The sequence below is a fragment of the Amblyomma americanum genome, chromosome 1 (assembly GCF_052857255.1).
Source record: "Amblyomma americanum isolate KBUSLIRL-KWMA chromosome 1, ASM5285725v1, whole genome shotgun sequence".
NCBI lineage: Eukaryota > Metazoa > Arthropoda > Arachnida > Ixodida > Ixodidae > Amblyomma > Amblyomma americanum.
The window spans coordinates 332088866-332107965 of NC_135497.1; the positions used below are offsets into that span (position 1 = coordinate 332088866).

Sequence of the window (19100 nt, forward strand, 5' to 3'; positions counted from 1 at the left end):
CGGGAAGCAAGGCAGTTGAAAAGCCTGCACGAATGCTGGGGACCAAAGGCAATAGACGGAAAGGAAATGCAGCGCACTACATTTCTCTTCTCTTTGGACTCGTGTGTTAGCGGTACACTTTACTCCGCACACGCACCTCCATCACCGCTTTCCCAGTTCCCGTTTCACGGACTTTTTTTTTTTTTTACTGAATACCTCCATCCTTCCGTAGGCAAGTGCTCGCGGCGTATGTACACAACGCAGAAGCAAATGCGTCTTGTCGCGAAACCGCATCCGAGCGGCGGCGGCGTCGCGAGCATTTATCTCGAACCACGGCGTCCTGATGGAGACAGGTTTTCTCCGAAGCGCCTGCGCGCCTGGAGCGACGACGCTCCGTGTTCATGTCATTTTTTTCTTGTTGGTTCTCTCTTCTCTCGCCCTCTCCTTCCGCTGTTCCGAGCCCCGATCCATTCCCGCCGCTTTTGCTCGATTGCGCGCCGCTCGTCGTCGTTTTGTTAAAAGGTTGTCAGCGGCGCCTTCTCTTGTATTCGGGCCGGAAAGGAAGAAGCCGCCGACTGCGCGGCATAAAGATAATGCATCGCCTTCCCTCTCCCCGCTGTCACTCTCTTTCTCTGTTCCTCCTTACCACTCGTCTCTACGGCTGTCACCTAAACGCGAGTCTTTAAACAAAAGGACAACGCCTCCGAGTGTACTCCTGGATACCTTATTATTTTTCCTCACTTGTTCGTTTCTCGCCACCTTGCGAGGAGCTGCTCGACCGCGCCGCGCGTTTCCCGCGAGTTCCGTGTCGCAAAAAAAGAAGTGAGTATACAATACATGCCGCGGCTCCGTCCGATCTCTCTTATAGCGCTTCCTTACATAATTCCTCGGCCATGTACTACGGTAGGTAGCTTCGGACGCATCTTGCTTTAGGATTTTGAGTGAATTCCGACGGCTCGTCTAGTTAAGCTAGAACACCTGTGCTCGGTTTGATCCTCCGGGATGCATTCCAATTACTGTGTACATTCCGCGTGCTGTGTGTTTGCAGTTCGCGGCACCTTTTCTGCTATGCTCCCACTCCTTCGTATTGAGCTAGTTAACTGAAAGCGCTCAAGGAAAATAGCTGAAACTGTGTGGAGCTGTTAGTATGACATTAATGGCATGTTTCGCTCCTGGTAGCGCGTCTCAGTCATATAAAAAATTCACTGACTTATACAGCGAGCGTTGCGTCTTCCTCGTTGCTCGCTGGGAAAGCGCGGAACGTTCAGCGCTCACAATATCAGTGCATGTAGTAACACTGTCTGATATTATAGCGAAATCTTGTGAATGGGAACGGTTGGCAAAGAGCCGTACCGAAGAGCCAGGCGGCTATGCCGTACTTACAATCTCTTGCGTAAGCTCCATTCTTTCGGAACAATCATGCATGCACGTGCGGCTTGGATACTAAGATTGATAAAAGTTCAGCGGTTTTGGGAGATTCAAATTTGCCGCTGATTTGGAAAAAAGAATGCGGAAACATCCGCATTTGATTCGTATCTAAAACGCCGGTCCGGGTTTAATTTCATGCGGCTCTAGATTAAGGTATGGCAGGGAGTTTTAGCACAGCGCAGACGTACGAGCGTGCACGTATAGCTGACCAGCCGGAAACCTACTGTGCGTGAGCAGTGGCAGGTGGGCGTTACCGCGTGATCACTGCGCATGCGCAGTGATCACGCGGCATCCCAGGCATTCAGGGGATCCGGTGTGCGCCTGCACAAATACGGTTCGACTATGTCCAAAGCTACGCCTAGTACGTAACATCTCCTTCTCTTCCCAAATCAGTTGTGCAAGCGTATACTTGACGACTTTTTGTGTGTGCATACTGCGCCTCAGGTGGAAAACATCCCATTACTTGTTCACCTATACAATGGATGGATTCGTCGGGTTCCTTCAGCAATGAGGTGTGTGCAGCAGCCAATACACTGCCGTAACTTTTTCTTTCTCAAAGGGGAGCGTCTAGTGACCGACGTATGTAGAATCGGAGATTTCAAAAGATAAACTAAGAATTAGGAGATTTGGGTGTTCACGAGCAGGTGAACAAAATATTCCAGCGGCTGTTTGTGTGAGTGTTGACCTGTCTCGTTCAATTGAAGTTGTACTACCTTGAATTAGGCGTGTCGTGTTTCTAGCGCTGCATGCTGCACACCGAGGCTCTTGAGGTGCGCGGCAAAAAAAAAAAAATGAAAGTCGACAGCTTTTTTAGCATGCAGTCATGAACTGTGCGCCGCGTATGCGAGAAGCATATTATTTGTTTCGTCTGAGTAGTTACCAGGACGCATGATTCCCTTTGTGTTTCTCAAGTTGGCCGCCAGAGTAAAAATGAGTTCAAAGAGCAAAACGGGGACAGTGATGATGGTGATTGTATTTTTAATGAAAAAACGGCTGCTTGGGCGAAAAGCGCCGTGGCTCACTTGTTCCTGATTTCGACGCAGCAACACGACAGGGCACGACACGTACGGCGACTTCCAAATTTAATGGCGTAATGTCGGCATTAAAGCTGGAAGCCATCACATGCGTCGTTGCCTGTTTTTGGAACCACGAAGGAGAACAGGGGAGGTCGTTTCAGGAATGGCGCCTGCTTGGAAGGACGCACCCTGAGCGCTTGTCCGTTTCCGCTGCAGGGGCGAACCACCCGCGGTCGTCGGCGCCCCCCGCCTGGCGGCTGCAGGAGCGCCGGTGCTGAGGCCGCCTCCGCGATGCCCGTGATCAGCCCGGGCCCCGACGAGGCGGCCGCCGTCCAGGCCCTGGCGCCCCCAAAGCTGTGCGCGGGCTGCGGCGCACCCATCGCCGACCGCTTCTACCTGCTGGCCGTCGAACGGCAGTGGCACACGCGCTGCCTGCGCTGCTGCCACTGCAAGCAGCAGCTGGACTCCGAGCTCACCTGCTTCGCCAGGGACGGGAACATCTACTGCAAGGATGACTACTACAGGTACGCCGGCGGGCTCGCCGCCCCAGTGCACCTTCGCCGCGGAGAGGGCCACGGAGGCGAATAGAGGGAGAAAGAGGGAGGAGAGAGGGAGGAAGGAGGGGAGAGAGGAAGGAAGGAAGGAAGGAAGGAAGGAAGGAAGGAAGGAAGGAAGGAAGGAAGGAAGGAAGGAAGGAAGGAAGGAAGGAAGGAAGGAAGGAAGGGTGGAGAGGTAAACCAGAGGCAGGTACCGGTCTGCTGTCCCGCACTGGGGGAAAAGGATGGAGGGATCAAAAGGGGAAGGGGGTAAAAATAGAGAAGTAAACACTTTGTGTACGGCAATGCCATAGCATATATCGCGCAGACAAGACTCCTCGTTGAGCGTACATTTGAAAGAGAGACAGACATAAATAACAGCGTCATATGCAGCTGTAGATTTGCAGTATTTGGATGCGACTAACAGGAAGACAACTGTGAGTTTCGAAATAAGGTGACCCTATCGTTTAAGAGGTTAGGGGTACAGCGGAGCGCAAGCCCACTTGGGCAGAACGCTAAGCCAAGGGGCGTCATGGTTCTGCGCATGCGCGCATGTGGCACCGCTATTCTATCCTCCCAACCGATAGGGTCACCCTATTCGAGAACCCCCTTTTAAGGGAGCGTGGAAAGTGTTAAGGGTGAATCTGACCTTTCCATTGCTCCCCCTGTTGTCAAGACAAGGGGCCGTCATAGCCCGCCGACTGCGTTCTGTTTTTCTATTTTTCTAGGCACTGCCATGCCATTAAAACTCGTTCTGGTGCCGCGTGCCAGAGGGCGTAACAGAATTACTGTGGGGAGTCGCTGCTGCGACGTCTCACAGAGTGCGCGGTAGCATGACATTGTTGTGTGATGGTATTAAAAAAAAGGTTTTCGTTTGATTATCTTTCTTAAATCATTTTCATTTTCGTCGAAACCTTTCGAATGCATCTTCCAGATTGAAGAGCACGAGTCTACATTTCAAATCGCATAATTAACTCCTCAACAGGGAGCGGAAACACGTAGAACGCCACTGACGCTCCTATAGCAACAGATATGTGTGGGAGAATTTTCGTGTTCGAACGTCCGCGTTTGCGTAGCGAGCGCTCTCTAACACGGACTGGAAAACCTGTGTAACGCATGCATAAAAATGTGCCTAAAAACACGCGTAAAAAGTATAAAAGCCAATGCGCTGCAAATAAACGAACACAAAACCAGAGGGACGAAGCAGCAGAACGCCAGGCATGCGGGTGCAAAAAAGCACGCGAAATGAAGCGGCACACGGACCAGCTGCGAATGCGTACGCCAACGAGGTCGTAAAATGTCCGCAGCCGCTTGTTCCGTGCCGGGGAATACCCTGACGCAGAAATTTTGCCCAGTTGCGGTGTAGTCAGGATGCGATAACAACCTTAACGACGCTTTCCGCGACCATTAGTTGGCATCCGCGCAGCAGCTCACCGCGCGTTTTGGACCAGCGTTTGCTGCTCTTATTGACAATGTGCTGTTGCTGTACCTTCCTGGTTTCGCATGCCACTGTCTATTCCCTCTTTGTATTCCTTTTTCATATATTTTTTAACCCAGGGTGGGGAGGTGGGGGAGGTTATTTCGAGCCACCAGTCTGTGCTCAGGAAATCGAAACCGGCCTTCCTTTAAAAGAGCGCGTCACGTCTAACCCAGCTCACCGAGTACAATCACTGTGTTTTATTCAAAATTAAATAGCACCTCCATGCCTATTAGGCCTGTTAGCATAATTCATGCGTCTTTCGCGGAAGATACGTGGACAGTCAAGGCGTCCCTTACAAAAGTTTCTTTAGATGGTCTAGAGACTGTCCATAGACTTCTGTCTATAGACTCTCTATAGACAAACCCTAGAACAGTCTATAGGCAATACAAATCCTGTAGACAGTCTATAGACAATCTATAATTTATTACATGCACTTTTAGTAGACTTTTGTCTATATACAGTCTACAAACTATGAATAGACAAAGAGAAATATCTATATGAAGGCAGTAGAGTCTGTGAGAATTCCACCATATTTGTTATGGGTGGTCGAGACGAACGCAAAAGTGATGCGGTAATGAGAAATGGGGACGTTCGTTCTCCTATATAAAACGATGAAGGATGAGCAGTGTGGTGCGCTTTTTGAGGACACCATGATAAGCAGAGATATCTGGCTGTTGTAAATAAAGGAGCCGGGGGTTCAGACTGGCTACCACAGGATATTTAATCAATGTGACTTTCACAAAAGTTTCACGAGCTTCGCAACACTTGAAGTTTGGCCGTATTTAACGAATGAATCGCAAGCAGCTAGAGCCACCCCTGAACGGTAAATTATACATAGCGGTACCAGAGCCGCCATTCACGAATGCTTGCCAGCTGTCACTGAGGCCGTATGCGGCATGTGCGCTTCGCGCCGACGTTTCACCGCCGAATAACGCGCGCGCGCACTTGGACCAAAAAAAAACGAAAACAAATGGTGTTTTCCCGCATTTTGCGCTAGCGGATCTGCAGACACATGGTGTGTGTAGACGCGTGTTCAGCTGCTGGGCTTGCGTCGTAGCGTCACTGTCAAGGTTAGAAGCGGCACTCTGCGGGCGAGGAAAAGCTAGAAAAAAAAGCCTCTCTGCCAGTACTGCGTGAAGCCTGCAGCCATGCTAGCTCGCCGTTGCCAGCGCGTACTCTCACGCGATCCGGCAGTGAGTTTGGAAGAGTGGATTTGTCTGAAAAAAATAATCAAAGCAGAAAAATTGGCGCAAGTGTCAATTTTACGATGGAAAAGCAATAGATGCGAGTTTGCATAATAAAAGAAAATAAGGAAAAAAAATGCCGCACCCGGCTGGCAATTCTTAGAAAGCGAATGTATTGTTATCCTAGTAATGGCAGCACCTGGCCAGAGAGGCCTTGAACGTGTATCGACTGCCTCGGAAAAAACAAGAGATTTCCATTGGCTGTCGTAGCGTGGAGGACAGCCTGCTTTCAGTACCGGTGCACTTTCCCGCGCTTTCGTCGGGCGCGCAGCCAAATGTGGCTCGTTGTAAGAGCGCGGCTACTACGACGGACAGGCGATCGCTGCTATGGGAAGTATACCGTGTCGAGCGGAACGGCTGCGCGGACCAAGCGCTTCTTGCTTCTTACTGTCGCGTAGTTTGTGAGAAACGAAGCTGGACGATAGCAGCTTTCCGCGAATCGTCGAGCTCTTGACCTGTTCACACAGTCCTGAGAGTTTAGCTCACACTAGTCGGAATAGGTGATGCTTTCTTCACCACCAAACTTCTTGGTGGGCTTACCAGCAGTTCCTTCGTTGAAAACAGGAAACCTACGATAAAAGAGGCGCTGTTAGGCCAGACGCTTGGGCCACAGCACTGACGCACTGAAAAACAAAGGGGGGAGGAGGGGGGGGGGGTGCTGCTTGCTCTAGACCCCGGTCGCAGCTCCTGCGTTTCCGTTAGCGCTCGCCCATATCTCAAAATTCATAAACAGCGTCTCAGCGTCCGAGTTGCTTAGCATCAAAGTGCATGGGACCCTTGTTGATGTGATCTAGAGATGCTTCTTTCTTCGAGATGAATTCGCCTTCGCGTTTTGTCCGCACAGCAGAGTTTTGTCGATTGAAAACTATGCACTTTATGGCTGCGTTTCGGCAAAGACGCCAGAAGAAGCAAAATGATCAAATTAACTTTCTTGGCTAAAAACAATTAGACACTAGTTTAACGTTGTAAGGCGCTTCGTTCTACTGATTTCCCGTGGAGTCAAGAAGCCTATTTAGTGCGCAATAGAAAAAAGGAATGTGTCAATTGAACCCACTAACAGTTTGACTAAAAAGCAAGCATGGCTGACGTTGCAATCGCCGAGCACAATACAGGCACGGTTAAACCCTATTCTCAGCCACGCTGCTCATAAGTGCGTCGAAAATGGCGTCCAGAGCCAATGGTGACACTTATTTGTGTCACCTACTCTAAAACTCTCGAATAGCGCGTTCACCTTCATTGGCTCCTTATGCAGCTGCGCGCGCTCAATTCCCGCAACAAGGACGCGTGTTTGATAAATCGTGGCTGTCTTTACCCAAAGATACCCGTGACATATTTGCGCAGCACTGCCGATCGAATCAAAACAAACGCGGTAGAAATTTGGCGCTCTGTAGCTAGTGGAGAAATGAAACAAACACACATACCTGAGGCGCAGGTGTTCGAAGGAGTCGCGATTGTTGTCTTTACCGAGCTGATCGCCAAGTCTTGCCAGACGCGAGCGCCCGCTACATGTTTCATGTCGATGCCCATTGCGCGTATCGACAGGAAAAGTGAAACAATAACGTAAACAACACGTATAAGAACGCGCACATAGAGAGGCTTATCTGAGCCCGTTCCAAAGCTGCTGCAGAGATGCAGCTCTTTCGCCGCATTTATTTTCCCCCAGCAGTCGCATGCGGCACGTGCCTGGTTTGAGCAAACAAGCTTATGGGGAAAAAAAAAAAAAATGTGATGGGCATTTTTTTTTTTCACTTCCCCTTGTCAGTTTTTCTTCATCGGCTTTGTACAGAACCATTGCATGCTTAAGGTGCAGCGTACTGGGCAACTATTCAAATCGGTTGGCCGGCGATGGTCAGTAGAACTGACTGGACACTAAACGACTTGGCGATATGCTTCATGACAGAAAGAATGAGGAGTAATAAGAAATAGATCTCCAGGGTCTCTCTCCTCGCACGGGCCTCGAATATTCGATGCAGCAGCACAATTTATCTTCAAGGTGCAGAGTTGTCCGCTTTGTACTTGCACGAGCGTTAACTGGGCTTACAATTGTCAAAACTTCGATTGAGTAGTGCAATTGCAATACACCGGACCAGGGATTGTGAAATATTATGGCTTCAATATTTATTCGAAGTTCCTGGTTTCGGTACGAAGTTGTCATAATGCATCCGCTTCTGTCATAAAAAAACGTTTTCTTTTTCTTTCCACTACTAGCACACACGCACACGTTGGTAATGCAAGCAACTGCCGTCGTCTCAGAAAACCGACCATCGCAAACACAACTTTACTCTCTCTTTGAATAAAAGCAGCTCCAGTGTCCTCTCAGTGGCATACGTGATGGTTTTATTCACCACTATAGTTGTCACCCTCTCCTGAGGGAAAGGCGCCGCTGTGTGGATGCCACTTCTATCACACGAAGGCAAAACGCTGCTCGGTTGTCTCAGTACTTCGTCAACATTAACATGTGAGACGATTGCATTAGCACGAACCCCTTTCACTCGCCACGCTTGCGCGTCCACGAATCCCCCTCCTCCTCACGAATCACTCACTTCCAAATCGTTGCTTTCGCCATTTTCTCCGTAAGTTACTGGAATGCCATTTCTTTCTGTAAGCGCTCTGCGACACCATTTCCAATAGCGCGCGGAGCACTGCCGCGCGTACGCCCCAACAGTGCCAGTGGAGCGCACGGGAGCAGCGCGCAGCCGACTCGGGTCGGCGTCGTCCTCCCACCGAGCGAACGGCAGCACGCATCATGCACTCGCTGACCACCAACAAACTGGCCGCTTCCTGGAACCCGTAATGACCGGACGGGTACCGCGCCCGGCACTTCTCGGCGTGCCGATATAACGAAGACATCAGGCCGCTCGTAAACGACGCGCTGGAGAAGCCACCCCGTGGGAAAGCCGCGAGGGGAAGCGGGGCGCGCACGCTGCGAGGAGACCCTGGGTGCATCGAGGGCTCTTTTGTGCGCGCACGCTGCGCCCATCATGGACAGCATCCCTTTTACGACCGTTCATCGTGGAAGAGGGGCCCCCGCTCGCGCCTCCCCGCGCTAACCCTCTTTACGGCTGCCCTCGTAAGGGGGGCGGAAAGGCAGTCTTTGTCCACTCCACCTGACGAGGACGCCCTTGGTGTCTTCTCCTTTTGTGCGTGGCCCTGCGCCTCGACTTCTTCCTCATTTGCGCGCGAGTCCCTTTTCGGAGCAGGCCCTACCGCGCGCCACACGGGTAGACTCCCCCTCTCTGTTGACCCTTCTCGCTGGGCATAGCCCGCGGCTTTGCTGTCTTTATCGGAGGATCCCTCATTTTCGGTGTCGGCGGTGCGCCGGACGACCCGCCAGGCCCGGCATGGTGTCGACGTGGGGCGCTGCGGGCGCCCTTGGCGAAAGGTGCGCCCAGGTGATCACCGCTGTGTACAAGGCCGACCTGCATGGGAGGCCGGCGTCCGGTGCGCGTCGCTAACGAGACGTAATTCGCCAGGGCTTCTTTCCTTACACGGCTTCCTGTCGATGTATCCTAGGTGTTCTCCTTTTGTTGCCCTAGGCCAAGATGGTGCATTCCGAACGGAAGCATGCCTCGTATTGGGCATGTCAGTGCGGGCCTTATACTGGGGCACACGCTTGCAGAGCCCTTGCAACGCCCAGTCTGTGACGTGGGTGGCCATGAGAATCATCGCTGGTGGCATATCTAGACTTCTTGCTCGTGTACTGTGTCCGCAAAAGGAAAGAAAAGAGGCCGATGGTGCAGGAAGGGGTTTCAAAACGACGCTTCCGCTTGGGGGCGTTTGCGTGTAGTGAAAAAACAAAAAAACTTTCGGGAGCTGTAACAAAAAGAAGCTTTCACTCATGAATGCCTTGCCGAACCTCCAACCATGATATGTCTGGCTGCCGTGCGTGGGCATTACACAAGCATGCACGAGAAGACGAAAGAATGGACAGTGCAGATGTTCTGGCAAGTTGTAAATGTCCGCAGTGACTCCTTCATGTCTGTTCACAGTATAACGGAAATCATCATCACTAACACAAAAGGCGTGGCGATGGCTGGTTGCTAGCGATTTTTGCCTACTGTATTTTAAAGGTCTAAATGTGATAGAATTATCTTCATGCAGTTACTTTAAAAATGAAGGGTGCCAAGCAGATGCTGCAATAGAGTGTAAAAAGGGCTAAGGCACAATAAAGTGTCATCACAAAGGAAGAGTGGCTCGAAACAAGCGCCTGTCCAACGCCCTCCTACATCCCTGGCTGTCCTTCAGCGCGATCTACCGCTTTTTAAATGAACAATCTGCAGCCCGCCTTGCCAGTTCTATACTAACGTGTTCATTCTGCGGACTAAAACAGCAAGCCTTTCCGTAATCATATCCAACAGGAATTCTGAGAAACCGCCAAAGCTATTGATTCAACCTGCTAATTAATATGACGAAAGAGAAAAATCCCGGTAATCAAGCTGTTGAGTGAGAAACCTTCGATAGCACGTGCACCCTCGCGCTTGACGCCAGTTGTTCAATGTTTCTGCGCGCTCAGGGAAGCGACGTGAGCTGAAACATCTCGCGCTTCGGCACCGCACACTTCTCGGCACCGCGGTTAGCACCGGCGCCCTCCACCAAGTGCATAGCTGCCCTGTCGCCTTGCAGTATCAAGTCACGCGGCGCTGGGCACAGCCATGACCAGCCAGTGAGGCGTCATGGCTGTGGCCGCAGAAGCTGGCGTAACGCGGCTTGCGCAACCGTGTTCCGCGATGACGGCTGCGGCAAAACAAGAACGCCAGCGGCGACGAAGCAAGGCGGTCCGTCACCTTGGCCCAGAGAGAGAGCGGGGTTGTCGCAGCGGTGCGACGCCGCCTATTGTAGAGGTAGCCCCCCGCCCCCCTTCGGTAACGGATCATTGCTGCACGTGCGCGCTGCTGCCCGTACCCCGGTGCCGCCGCCTCGGGCTGGAAGCGGTGTAGACAGTTTGAGGACAGCGTCTTGCCGAGCCCGAGAGGAGCTCTCAACGCGCGCGGGCGGCTGCCAACCTTTTGTGTCTCCCAATCTGCCATCCATCTGAGCGCTCGGGGTAACCCCCTCCCCCCTGATGCTGCTGTTCTTTTGAGCTGCCTAATGACGGCGCACTGAGCGGCAGCTCGTCTTGGCGCCCTCTTGCCTGGGCGCGCTTTTGGGTCGTCTCCCTTCTGGCAGCCACGGACGCCGCTCCCGCAGCACGCCGGCTCGCTCGCAGCGCACGCTCTTTGAGAAGCCGAGCGTCCTCGCTCCCAGAGCTCTTGTGTGTTAGCCCGATGAAGCCTCGCTTGGCGAGAAAAAAAAAAAAGAAGGGAAAGAGAAAAGGCGGGAGCCCCGAGAGTGTCGCCGTTTTCTCTTTCTTCCCCGTGTACGCGGACCTTTCGCGCCGCGGGAGTCGCGTCGCGGTTGCATCTTTCCCGCTGTCTTCTTCCACGGGATGCACTCCTGGGGCGAGGGTCCTCCCGCTTCGCTGCTGCCGGAGACAATGGCGGAGTCTAACTTGTCGAGAGGGCCCAGGCGACGTCTCTTTCTTATCTCATGAGCGCGGGGTGCATGCCTTGCGCGTTAGCGGCTTTCCGGTGTAGAAGTGTGCCTTGTTGGCTATGAACGCCTTCCCCCTGCTGCTTGGTGCTTTCGGGGGTACATTTTAGCGAAAGTGCTCTTGAAGCTGGACCCCGTCTCTTACTGTCGTACACTTTGTTTCGGGCATACGGCTTGGCGCCACAATGTGACGGCCGATGCAGAGGTGCGTGGGAAGTGAGAAGAGAGGCAGACAGGTGCGCGAAAAGCGCATTGCTCGCGCCGTACTTCGGTACATTTAGGTAGCCACGTTTTAGCGCTGCGAAAAAAAGCAGTGCTTCCTTTCACTATGGGAGTCCGCGTAGGTCCAGCGAATAAGCGGTGTCAAAGGTTGTAAAAATAGCAAAACGTCGGTTTCTTAAGGTTGGTTTTACAAGGCCTAGGCTTTAGTTGAAAGAGTGCAGAATGGCGATGCTGGCCATATCGAGTGGGAACCGTAGAAAGGCACAAAAGTGATTAGATTAGATTTACAAGAGATTAGACGCAAAGCGCTTTCGTCGTCTCCCTTAGTGTTAAATAAAAAGAGCGCTGAGTCTCAGGTCGAGCCAGTGACGATGGTGTTATATTAGCGCTGGGATCAGTGGACATGCCTCCGATAAACAGAGCCCTTCCAGTTTTACCGTTACTTTATAGTCAGCTGTTGCTGCAGTGTCTGTTGTTGCTCGAAAAAACTGTGAACAGTTGTCAACAGAAGTGTGAATAGAAGTGTGAACAGTTCGAAAGGAAGCCTCCCGGCGCTGAAAAACTGCAATGATTTCTAAAGAAAGAAGAAACGTAGGAATTCGAGGTTCCAGTTCAATGTCTCAGGATCGAAGCGCTGTATAACTTCACGACTATGGTCAGTTTACGCTGAATCACTCCGCTACATTGTGTGTAAAGAAAGGTTGCAGAGACCTAGTTGTCCTAATAATACTTATACTTACAATGAGCCGCGTTCGGCTCGTCGTCACGAAGCCTCAGCCACCAGTCGACGCACGGCTGTGCTTGGCGCGGCGCTATCGTTCCACCGCAGCTCAATGAGCGGGGAACGATACGCCTACAGCATAAAAAAACAAAAAAAGACATATAAATCGTTGGCTCCGCTTAATTGGCCTCGCGTACGCCACGAACAGAGGCAGGATACGCGGAGGAAAGCTCCTCGACTTCCTTTTCCGCTGTTTGAAATTGAGCCGGGGCAAGTTCCTACTGGCAGAGATTGTGGCTTCCGGTCCGAGAAGCGTCGCCTGTGTAAGCGCGCGCGCGCCCCGGGAACGTCGTCTCGACATTCATCTCGCGCTGCCTTGTTGCTCTCAGCGCGGGCCTGTAGTGTACCGGACGACGCGGGGGTCATTAGGAGCTGGCTGCGCACACGGGCCTCCGGAACGAGGTTCGACCACCTTCCTCTTTGCGCCGCTTATCGCTCGGCCACGTGCCAGGCGCCGTGCGGGCTGTCACGTTCTGCTCTTTAAGTTTTTTTCCTTTCTAAATGCGAGATTCCTGGACTGCAGAGGATTTTCCGCCGGATGTGTATGGGTTAGAGTTTCACTGGGTTTCGTCAATTCTTTGAGCCGCTCTACACCGCACTCAGTATAATTCCATTCTCTTGAATTCTAAAATGATCTTGATTAGCCCGCTACATAAACGGCTTGAACATGCTCGTATATACACACGACACAGCAAACTGGCCCGACGAGCGTTCTGCAGCATCATCTAAGCGTGCGCACACAGGTGACGCAGTGCAGCACCGGCGCTCAGCGACCGAGTATACGACGGTGGAAATATCGTCTGAAAATTTGAAGGCGGGGAAAAGGTTACGTTTTATTCACGAGGCCTGCAGTAGCTCGGCAACAAACGACGAGACGACGGTTGAACTTCCCTCTTGTCTCTTGGCCGCGCAGGTTGTTCGCCGTGAAGCGCTGCGCCCGATGCCAGCAGGGCATCTTCGCCTCGGAGCTGGTGATGCGGGCCCGGGACCTGGTGTACCACTTGCACTGCTTCACGTGCGCCTGGTGCAACGCGGCGCTGGCCCAGGGCGATCACTTCGGCCTGCGCGACAACCTCGTCTACTGCCGCACGCACTTCGAGCTGTTGGCCGAAGGATGCCAGCCTGGACTGCCGCCGCCGCCGCCGCTACTTCAGGACGACGACGCTGGTGGTGGAGGCGGCGCGGCCGGAGCCTGCAGCCCGCCGCTGGCGCAGGGCCCCGCGTACGTGCCGCCGCAGGGGCCGTACGGCGTGCGCAAGGGCCGGCCGCGAAAACGCAAGCCCGGAGACCTGCCCGAGGGTCCGCCACACTTAGGTGCGCCGCTGCTGCTTTGTTCAAGCGCCCCTGTACAGTCGCAGTCAAACGTTTTCTAAGGAAAGCAGTATTAGCGAGAAATTTTGCGTCCATCGGCGTCTTCGCTCAAAGCATGAATTGCATGCATGTCTGTGTGCGGGTTACACAATGCACCATTGGACCTCGATCACCGTGCTATGAATGCAAATGATTTAAATTTCTTGGCTGAAGTTGTGTTCCACGAACTTTTGACTGCGGGTGTACATTGCCATCTCCATGCCAAAGCGAGGCCGCAGAGCACCACCTGTCAGCCTGCGCGGCAGCCCAGTTCTCAATGCACAACGGTCTCAAAGGATAAATGTTGGACAATCATGTGCACTTGTATGCACCCCTGGCGCGCCTGTGTCTACAATATCTTGGTTATCCTCACTATAGTTTTGACGGCAGCGATGCTGCAGCTGTGCCACTGGCCCTCGTTTGCGATTCTTGGAAACCGCAGTAACGGCGAAGCTGCGCCTTCGAGCGAGTACTGAACCTTTCGTCATCAGTCACCCGGGACGAAAAACGCAGGGCTGGGCGAAAGAGTTGAGTTTATGAATCTTTCATAGCTACCAGCGTTTTCCTTTGTCTGCACTCGAGTCTTCCGTTCGCACGCGTAATCTCTGTGTGCGCGTGCAGTTCAGAGCAGGTGTCTTGCGGGGAAAACCTCGAAGGACACGCTACGCTCCCTCCGATGCAATAAGCTGCAACAAAAGTGGCGTAGCGCTGGTGCGAGTATATAGGTCAGTGCTTTAGGTAGACACGGCCGGTGCCACTTAGAGTGCTTATGATTAGAACAGGCGAGCGTCGCATGCGCCTAAAATAATACGGAAGAAGAAAACCGTAAGTTCGAGGACATAACAGGGAGGACTGCATGCAATGGATGCCCGACCATTTCATTCCTATTCGCTCCGCGGTTGGCCCGGTGTGTGTGCTGTGGCCTTGTTCGCTTCACTGCACTGCAATTTGATTACGTGTATAATTTTCCGCTTTGGCCTGCGCAGGGCTCCAGGATCTGGCCGGCCTGGACAGCAACGGCTCACCGATGCTGCAGCAGCAACAGCAGCAGCAACAACGCACCAAACGTATGCGGACCTCATTTAAGCACCACCAGCTGAGGACCATGAAGTCATACTTCGCCATCAATCAGAATCCTGATGCCAAGGACCTCAAGCAGCTTGCCCAAAAAACGGGGCTCTCCAAGAGAGTTCTCCAGGTACGCAATTCGGCGGACTGCCGGAACATGGCTATGTCTTTCGGAACGCGGCCAGTGCTAAGGTGTCCAGATGTATATTAATGAAGAACTGTGTACGAACAAACGTAAGAATAAGTGCGCTCTTAGCGGAGGGCCTGAATCATGAATGATTCGTGCCTTCTCTATCTGTTTTGTGTTTTGCTTGCTGCATGTGCGATGAAGGGTTCTGGCTCTTGAAAAAGTTGTGTACAGAGGCACCTCATCTTGGTATTGGTCATTAATTCAGTGTTGAGCCATACACCTAGAGGCACGGGTAATAACTCGCGTGTACGGCTCTTTTGGGTCTAAGTTTCCTGGACTTTGCTCTGCAAAAGTCTAACCTACTCACTGTTAGAAACAACTACTTTTTTTTTTCATCTATACCTTCTGTTATGACACCGGAACACACTAAGGTCGTTTATCTCGCTTTTTTTTTTGTGCGTCGCAGGTCTGGTTCCAGAACGCCCGGGCAAAGTGGCGGCGGAACAATCTACGTCAGCAAGAGCAGCCTACGACTTCTCTTCCGGCTAGCAGTCCAGGAGGCACAAGCTCATTTTCGGAACCAAGTCCCGGAGCACCCCTGGATTATAGCAACGCTCAAACGACCCTCGTGGTGACGGCATCGCAGGAGTCGCTGGGGTCCTTCCAGGAGCTCTTTTGATGGCCCCGGGGCTAAATACCTATTTATTGACTGCATTCGTTCTTCTCATCAAGACATCATCATCTCGACCCACGCGCCTGGGCAGGCAGCGAAGATATGGACGCCATCTCGAGGCACCTCTGCAAAGTATACACTGCTGCGAAGGTCACACCGAAGGACCTTTCCACGCCTCGAGTGCGACGCACGTTGCCACCCAAGAATCTTTCTGCGGGACGCTTCCTCATGTGCGTTTTTCGCCAAACGTGTCTCCAGGTCCCACATCATGGGACACCATTCCTCGGACTGCGCGGCACGTGTGCGCAACAGACTGTAAACGACTTGTGCAGAGAACTGTGTGTGACGCAAGCGTTTACGTGACAAGAGATGTGTAGGAATCCCATCGCGCGTAGCCTGTTTAAAGGTCTTCGCAGTTTTCCGGCGTCAAGACATCCTTGCGGCGTGTACATGTACTTCCCGTTGTTCTTTATTTTTTTTTTTGCTCCGCTGTTTGTTGTGCTCAAGTACTTCTGTGACTAATATACGCGTGTAGCCCTTATGCGACCACGCTTCGTTTGTTCTGTGGAAAGCTAACTAATAAGACACCGAAACAAAGTGGGATTTCTTCTTTGTGCTTGCGTGGAAAGGCGGACTTCTGCGTGCGGTTTTCTAGGAGGAAAAATAATTGTAGACAAACTACACAGGTGAAAGCCATCGATTGATTTTATTTATTTGTGGCAAAATAAATTCACCAAAGAGAACGATCGCAGCGGGATTGGGTTTACGGCTTGTATCCCAAGCCAGATATAAAGTGTTTCGTCATGAGTGTGCATGATTTACGCCTCTCAATGGCAAAACGAATGGGGAAAACGGTAGTATAGATAGCTTGTTCTTTGTGGGGTGGGAAAGCAGCGTGACAGAAGAACATAATTTTTTTTTTCGAAGCGAGTATATTCAGGTAATGCGGAAATTCCCTCGCCGTAAAGTATTAGCAGAGGAGCACAGAACGAGCGTGGTTTCATCGACGTTGCCAAAGGAATTCCTATTAGAGTAGGACAGCGACGGCTCTTCTTCAAGCCTCCTCAGTGAGACTATAGGCCCGTAACATAAAGCATGTGCCAGCCTATGGCTAGCTAGCCCGTCTGGGACACTGTAGTCTTTTTACTCTGCGCGGGAGTGGATGGATGGGAGGCGAACCGCGCATTGGGAATATCGGCGCTCATCCACGCCTCGCCTCAGCTCGGCCCGCCTTGTAGGGGCACACGACCCCCTTAAGCGCGAACTGACGCTTGCGCAAGCAGGCTAAGAAGAAGGGCCCTTAGCTCAACCTCTCCGTGGCGTTCCTAACGCTCGAGTGACTGAAGCCAGCAGAGAGCAAGCTGTTGACGGGAACCGCACGTGATATATATTACATAGCTAGCTATTGCGTTTTTTTATCATTTAGCCGCGTATGAATGGACTGCTGTAGCAGAAGGCACAGCAGCGGGCGCTGTGGTGTCACGCACGGCATGCGAGAAACTTCTAACCGTGCCGAGACTGCCAAGAGAATGCCAGCACATATTTCTCCAGTGCGTAAATGCGTAGCTCTCGCTGCCCAGAGGAGATATGAACGTAAGCGCGAGCGAAACTTTCAGTCCAGTAATGGTGTTTACCTGATCGTACGTGCATTTAGTCGCGGTGAAAGAGAATGATTTAAATGCATGTCTTCGGGTGTGGCGTAATATCGTAGAGAAAGGTTATTTTGGCCGCCTGTTCGTCTAACGAGTTGTGTTCATGGCCAAGCATCCCCAATTTTCACGCTTAAGCTGTTTTGCTTTCTTTACAGTTTCCTTCTCAAGTCCAAATTTTTTGTTTATAGATGGGACGTTGTGTTTGCCACCGACTACTGTAACATTCAGACCTCGAGACCAAAGAGGCGGGCGGTACATTGTCTCCGCACCTTTCCTTTACTTCACTGTAAATAGTTCGACCGTCCTTCAATGTTATCCTGTTCAGTTTTGTGTCCCGCGCATAAGTGAGCATTTCTCTGCATTTTTCACAAGTGAGCTCTGTACACGCCACGTTTTCCGGCGAACATTTCAGGTGGCTCAAAAGGTAAAAGGAAAAGGGCATGGGGGGGGGGGGGAGGGGGGTGAAAGGTTTTTTTTTTTTCGATGCTGATTCATAATTGCGATTGCGGTTAGTAACGAAAAATATATCATGAGAAATAAGCAGTGCACCACATTTATGCTGCTTGGTACAAAGTACCCTGAATATTTAGTTCTTCTTTTATCCATCTACACAGTGGAGTTAATCGGCCGCGTGGGGTTTAATTCATACGCCTGCATTTTTTCGAAGGAAATGTTCAGAGGCGTTCCCTGCTTATTACGTATATGGTGTAGTGATGAAAAATAAGTATTGATCGTCAGCAGACTTGTCGTTCCCGAAGTGTACTTCTAAAGCAATGCGTTTTTACTTCATTTGATGGCTTCAACACACCCGCGGCGGGGGCTCAGTGGTTACGCCGTTCGGTTGCTCAGCACTGAGAGGTCGCGGGAGCGAGTCCCATCCGCGGCGGTCGCATATTGATGGAGGCGAAATACAAAACGCACCAGTGTACTATGCGATGTCAGTGCGCGTTAACGAGCCACACGGGGCAGAAAAGAATCCCGAATACCTGCACTACGGCGCCTCTCATTGTCCACAGTGCAGGTTTTGTGCCCTACGGTCCGTTAATTAACAGCAAAATTGCCTCAGTCGCAATATTTCGCGCCCCAAAACTGTAACTTCTGACATTTTCGTATATAATCGTTCGCTCGAAGAGATTAAGCGGGTGTGTGCATTTTTCCCCTCGGTATACGAGAGGCGCCAACAAGTCTGCTGACGAACCAGAACTGTACATCGGCTGCCTCACCGTACATGTTTTCTTTCCTCTTCGTTCCGTCTTCTATGCTTCTTAAACCTCTATATGTGCGCAACGCTATATCTGGTGCGTCTGTGCGTGTTTGTGTGTGCGTTCGAAAGTGCGAGTGTGCCCTCCGGGTGCATGCCGAAGCCGCGACACGGCTCCACGGCGCAGTGTGTGTGTGTTCTTAAAGGCAAGGCATCGTGTCCTTCGCGATCTCGGCGCGTGAAACTGTCGCGAAGGGCTCGTTCCCCCGCGACACGCCCGCCCACCATTGTCAGTGTACATATCGTCATCATTCGACCGTCGCCTGTCGATCGACCCTTCGGGGAGAGATGAGAAAATAAAACACCAGGCTGGCTCAACTCGCAGCGTCTCAATCGTTTCATCTCGAATCTCCTCGCGAGAGATTTTGTTTGGTGTTGCTTGCGTCTGTACGTGGCTGTCAAGAACAAATTTAAAAGCTCCAAACTTGTAGCCCCCTCACTTCCCCTGCACCTTCGGGTACTGGGGAGGAGGAGGGGCAAAGCAGTGATATAGAGCAGTTTTCACAATGAAGCAGACTCCGTTTATACCCCAAGGAGACCTCTAACGGTGCGGTGGCTCAGTGGCTTTGGTATTCGACTGCTGGTCCCAAGGTAGAGGGAGCTGACATCGCTGTGCGATTGTCTGATTGATGGTAGAGTCGACAGTAATGTCCGATTGATTTGACTGGAAAAAAGGTTTCTTTTATATGCTCTTTGTGCGCGTTTTGCACGAGGCACCAGTGCGGGCGTAAAGCTAACGGTTTCAGCAGTG

The 19100-nt window shown here is 51.8% G+C and overlaps 1 protein-coding gene across 1 annotated transcript in view; it reads left to right on the forward strand.

The window, feature by feature from the left end:
- The window catches only part of LOC144115505 (LIM/homeobox protein Lhx9-like), a 59204-nt gene extending 40537 nt beyond the window's left edge, over positions 1 to 18667 (forward strand). Inside the window, exons 2-5 of the mRNA XM_077649913.1 lie at positions 2640 to 2947; positions 13129 to 13529; positions 14552 to 14763; positions 15230 to 18667. Coding sequence (XP_077506039.1) covers positions 2715 to 2947; positions 13129 to 13529; positions 14552 to 14763; positions 15230 to 15442 — 1059 coding nt within the window. The 5' untranslated portion in view covers positions 2640 to 2714 and the 3' untranslated portion in view covers positions 15443 to 18667. The remainder of the gene's footprint in view (positions 1 to 2639; positions 2948 to 13128; positions 13530 to 14551; positions 14764 to 15229) is intronic.
- Positions 18668 to 19100: the final 433 nt, after the last annotated feature.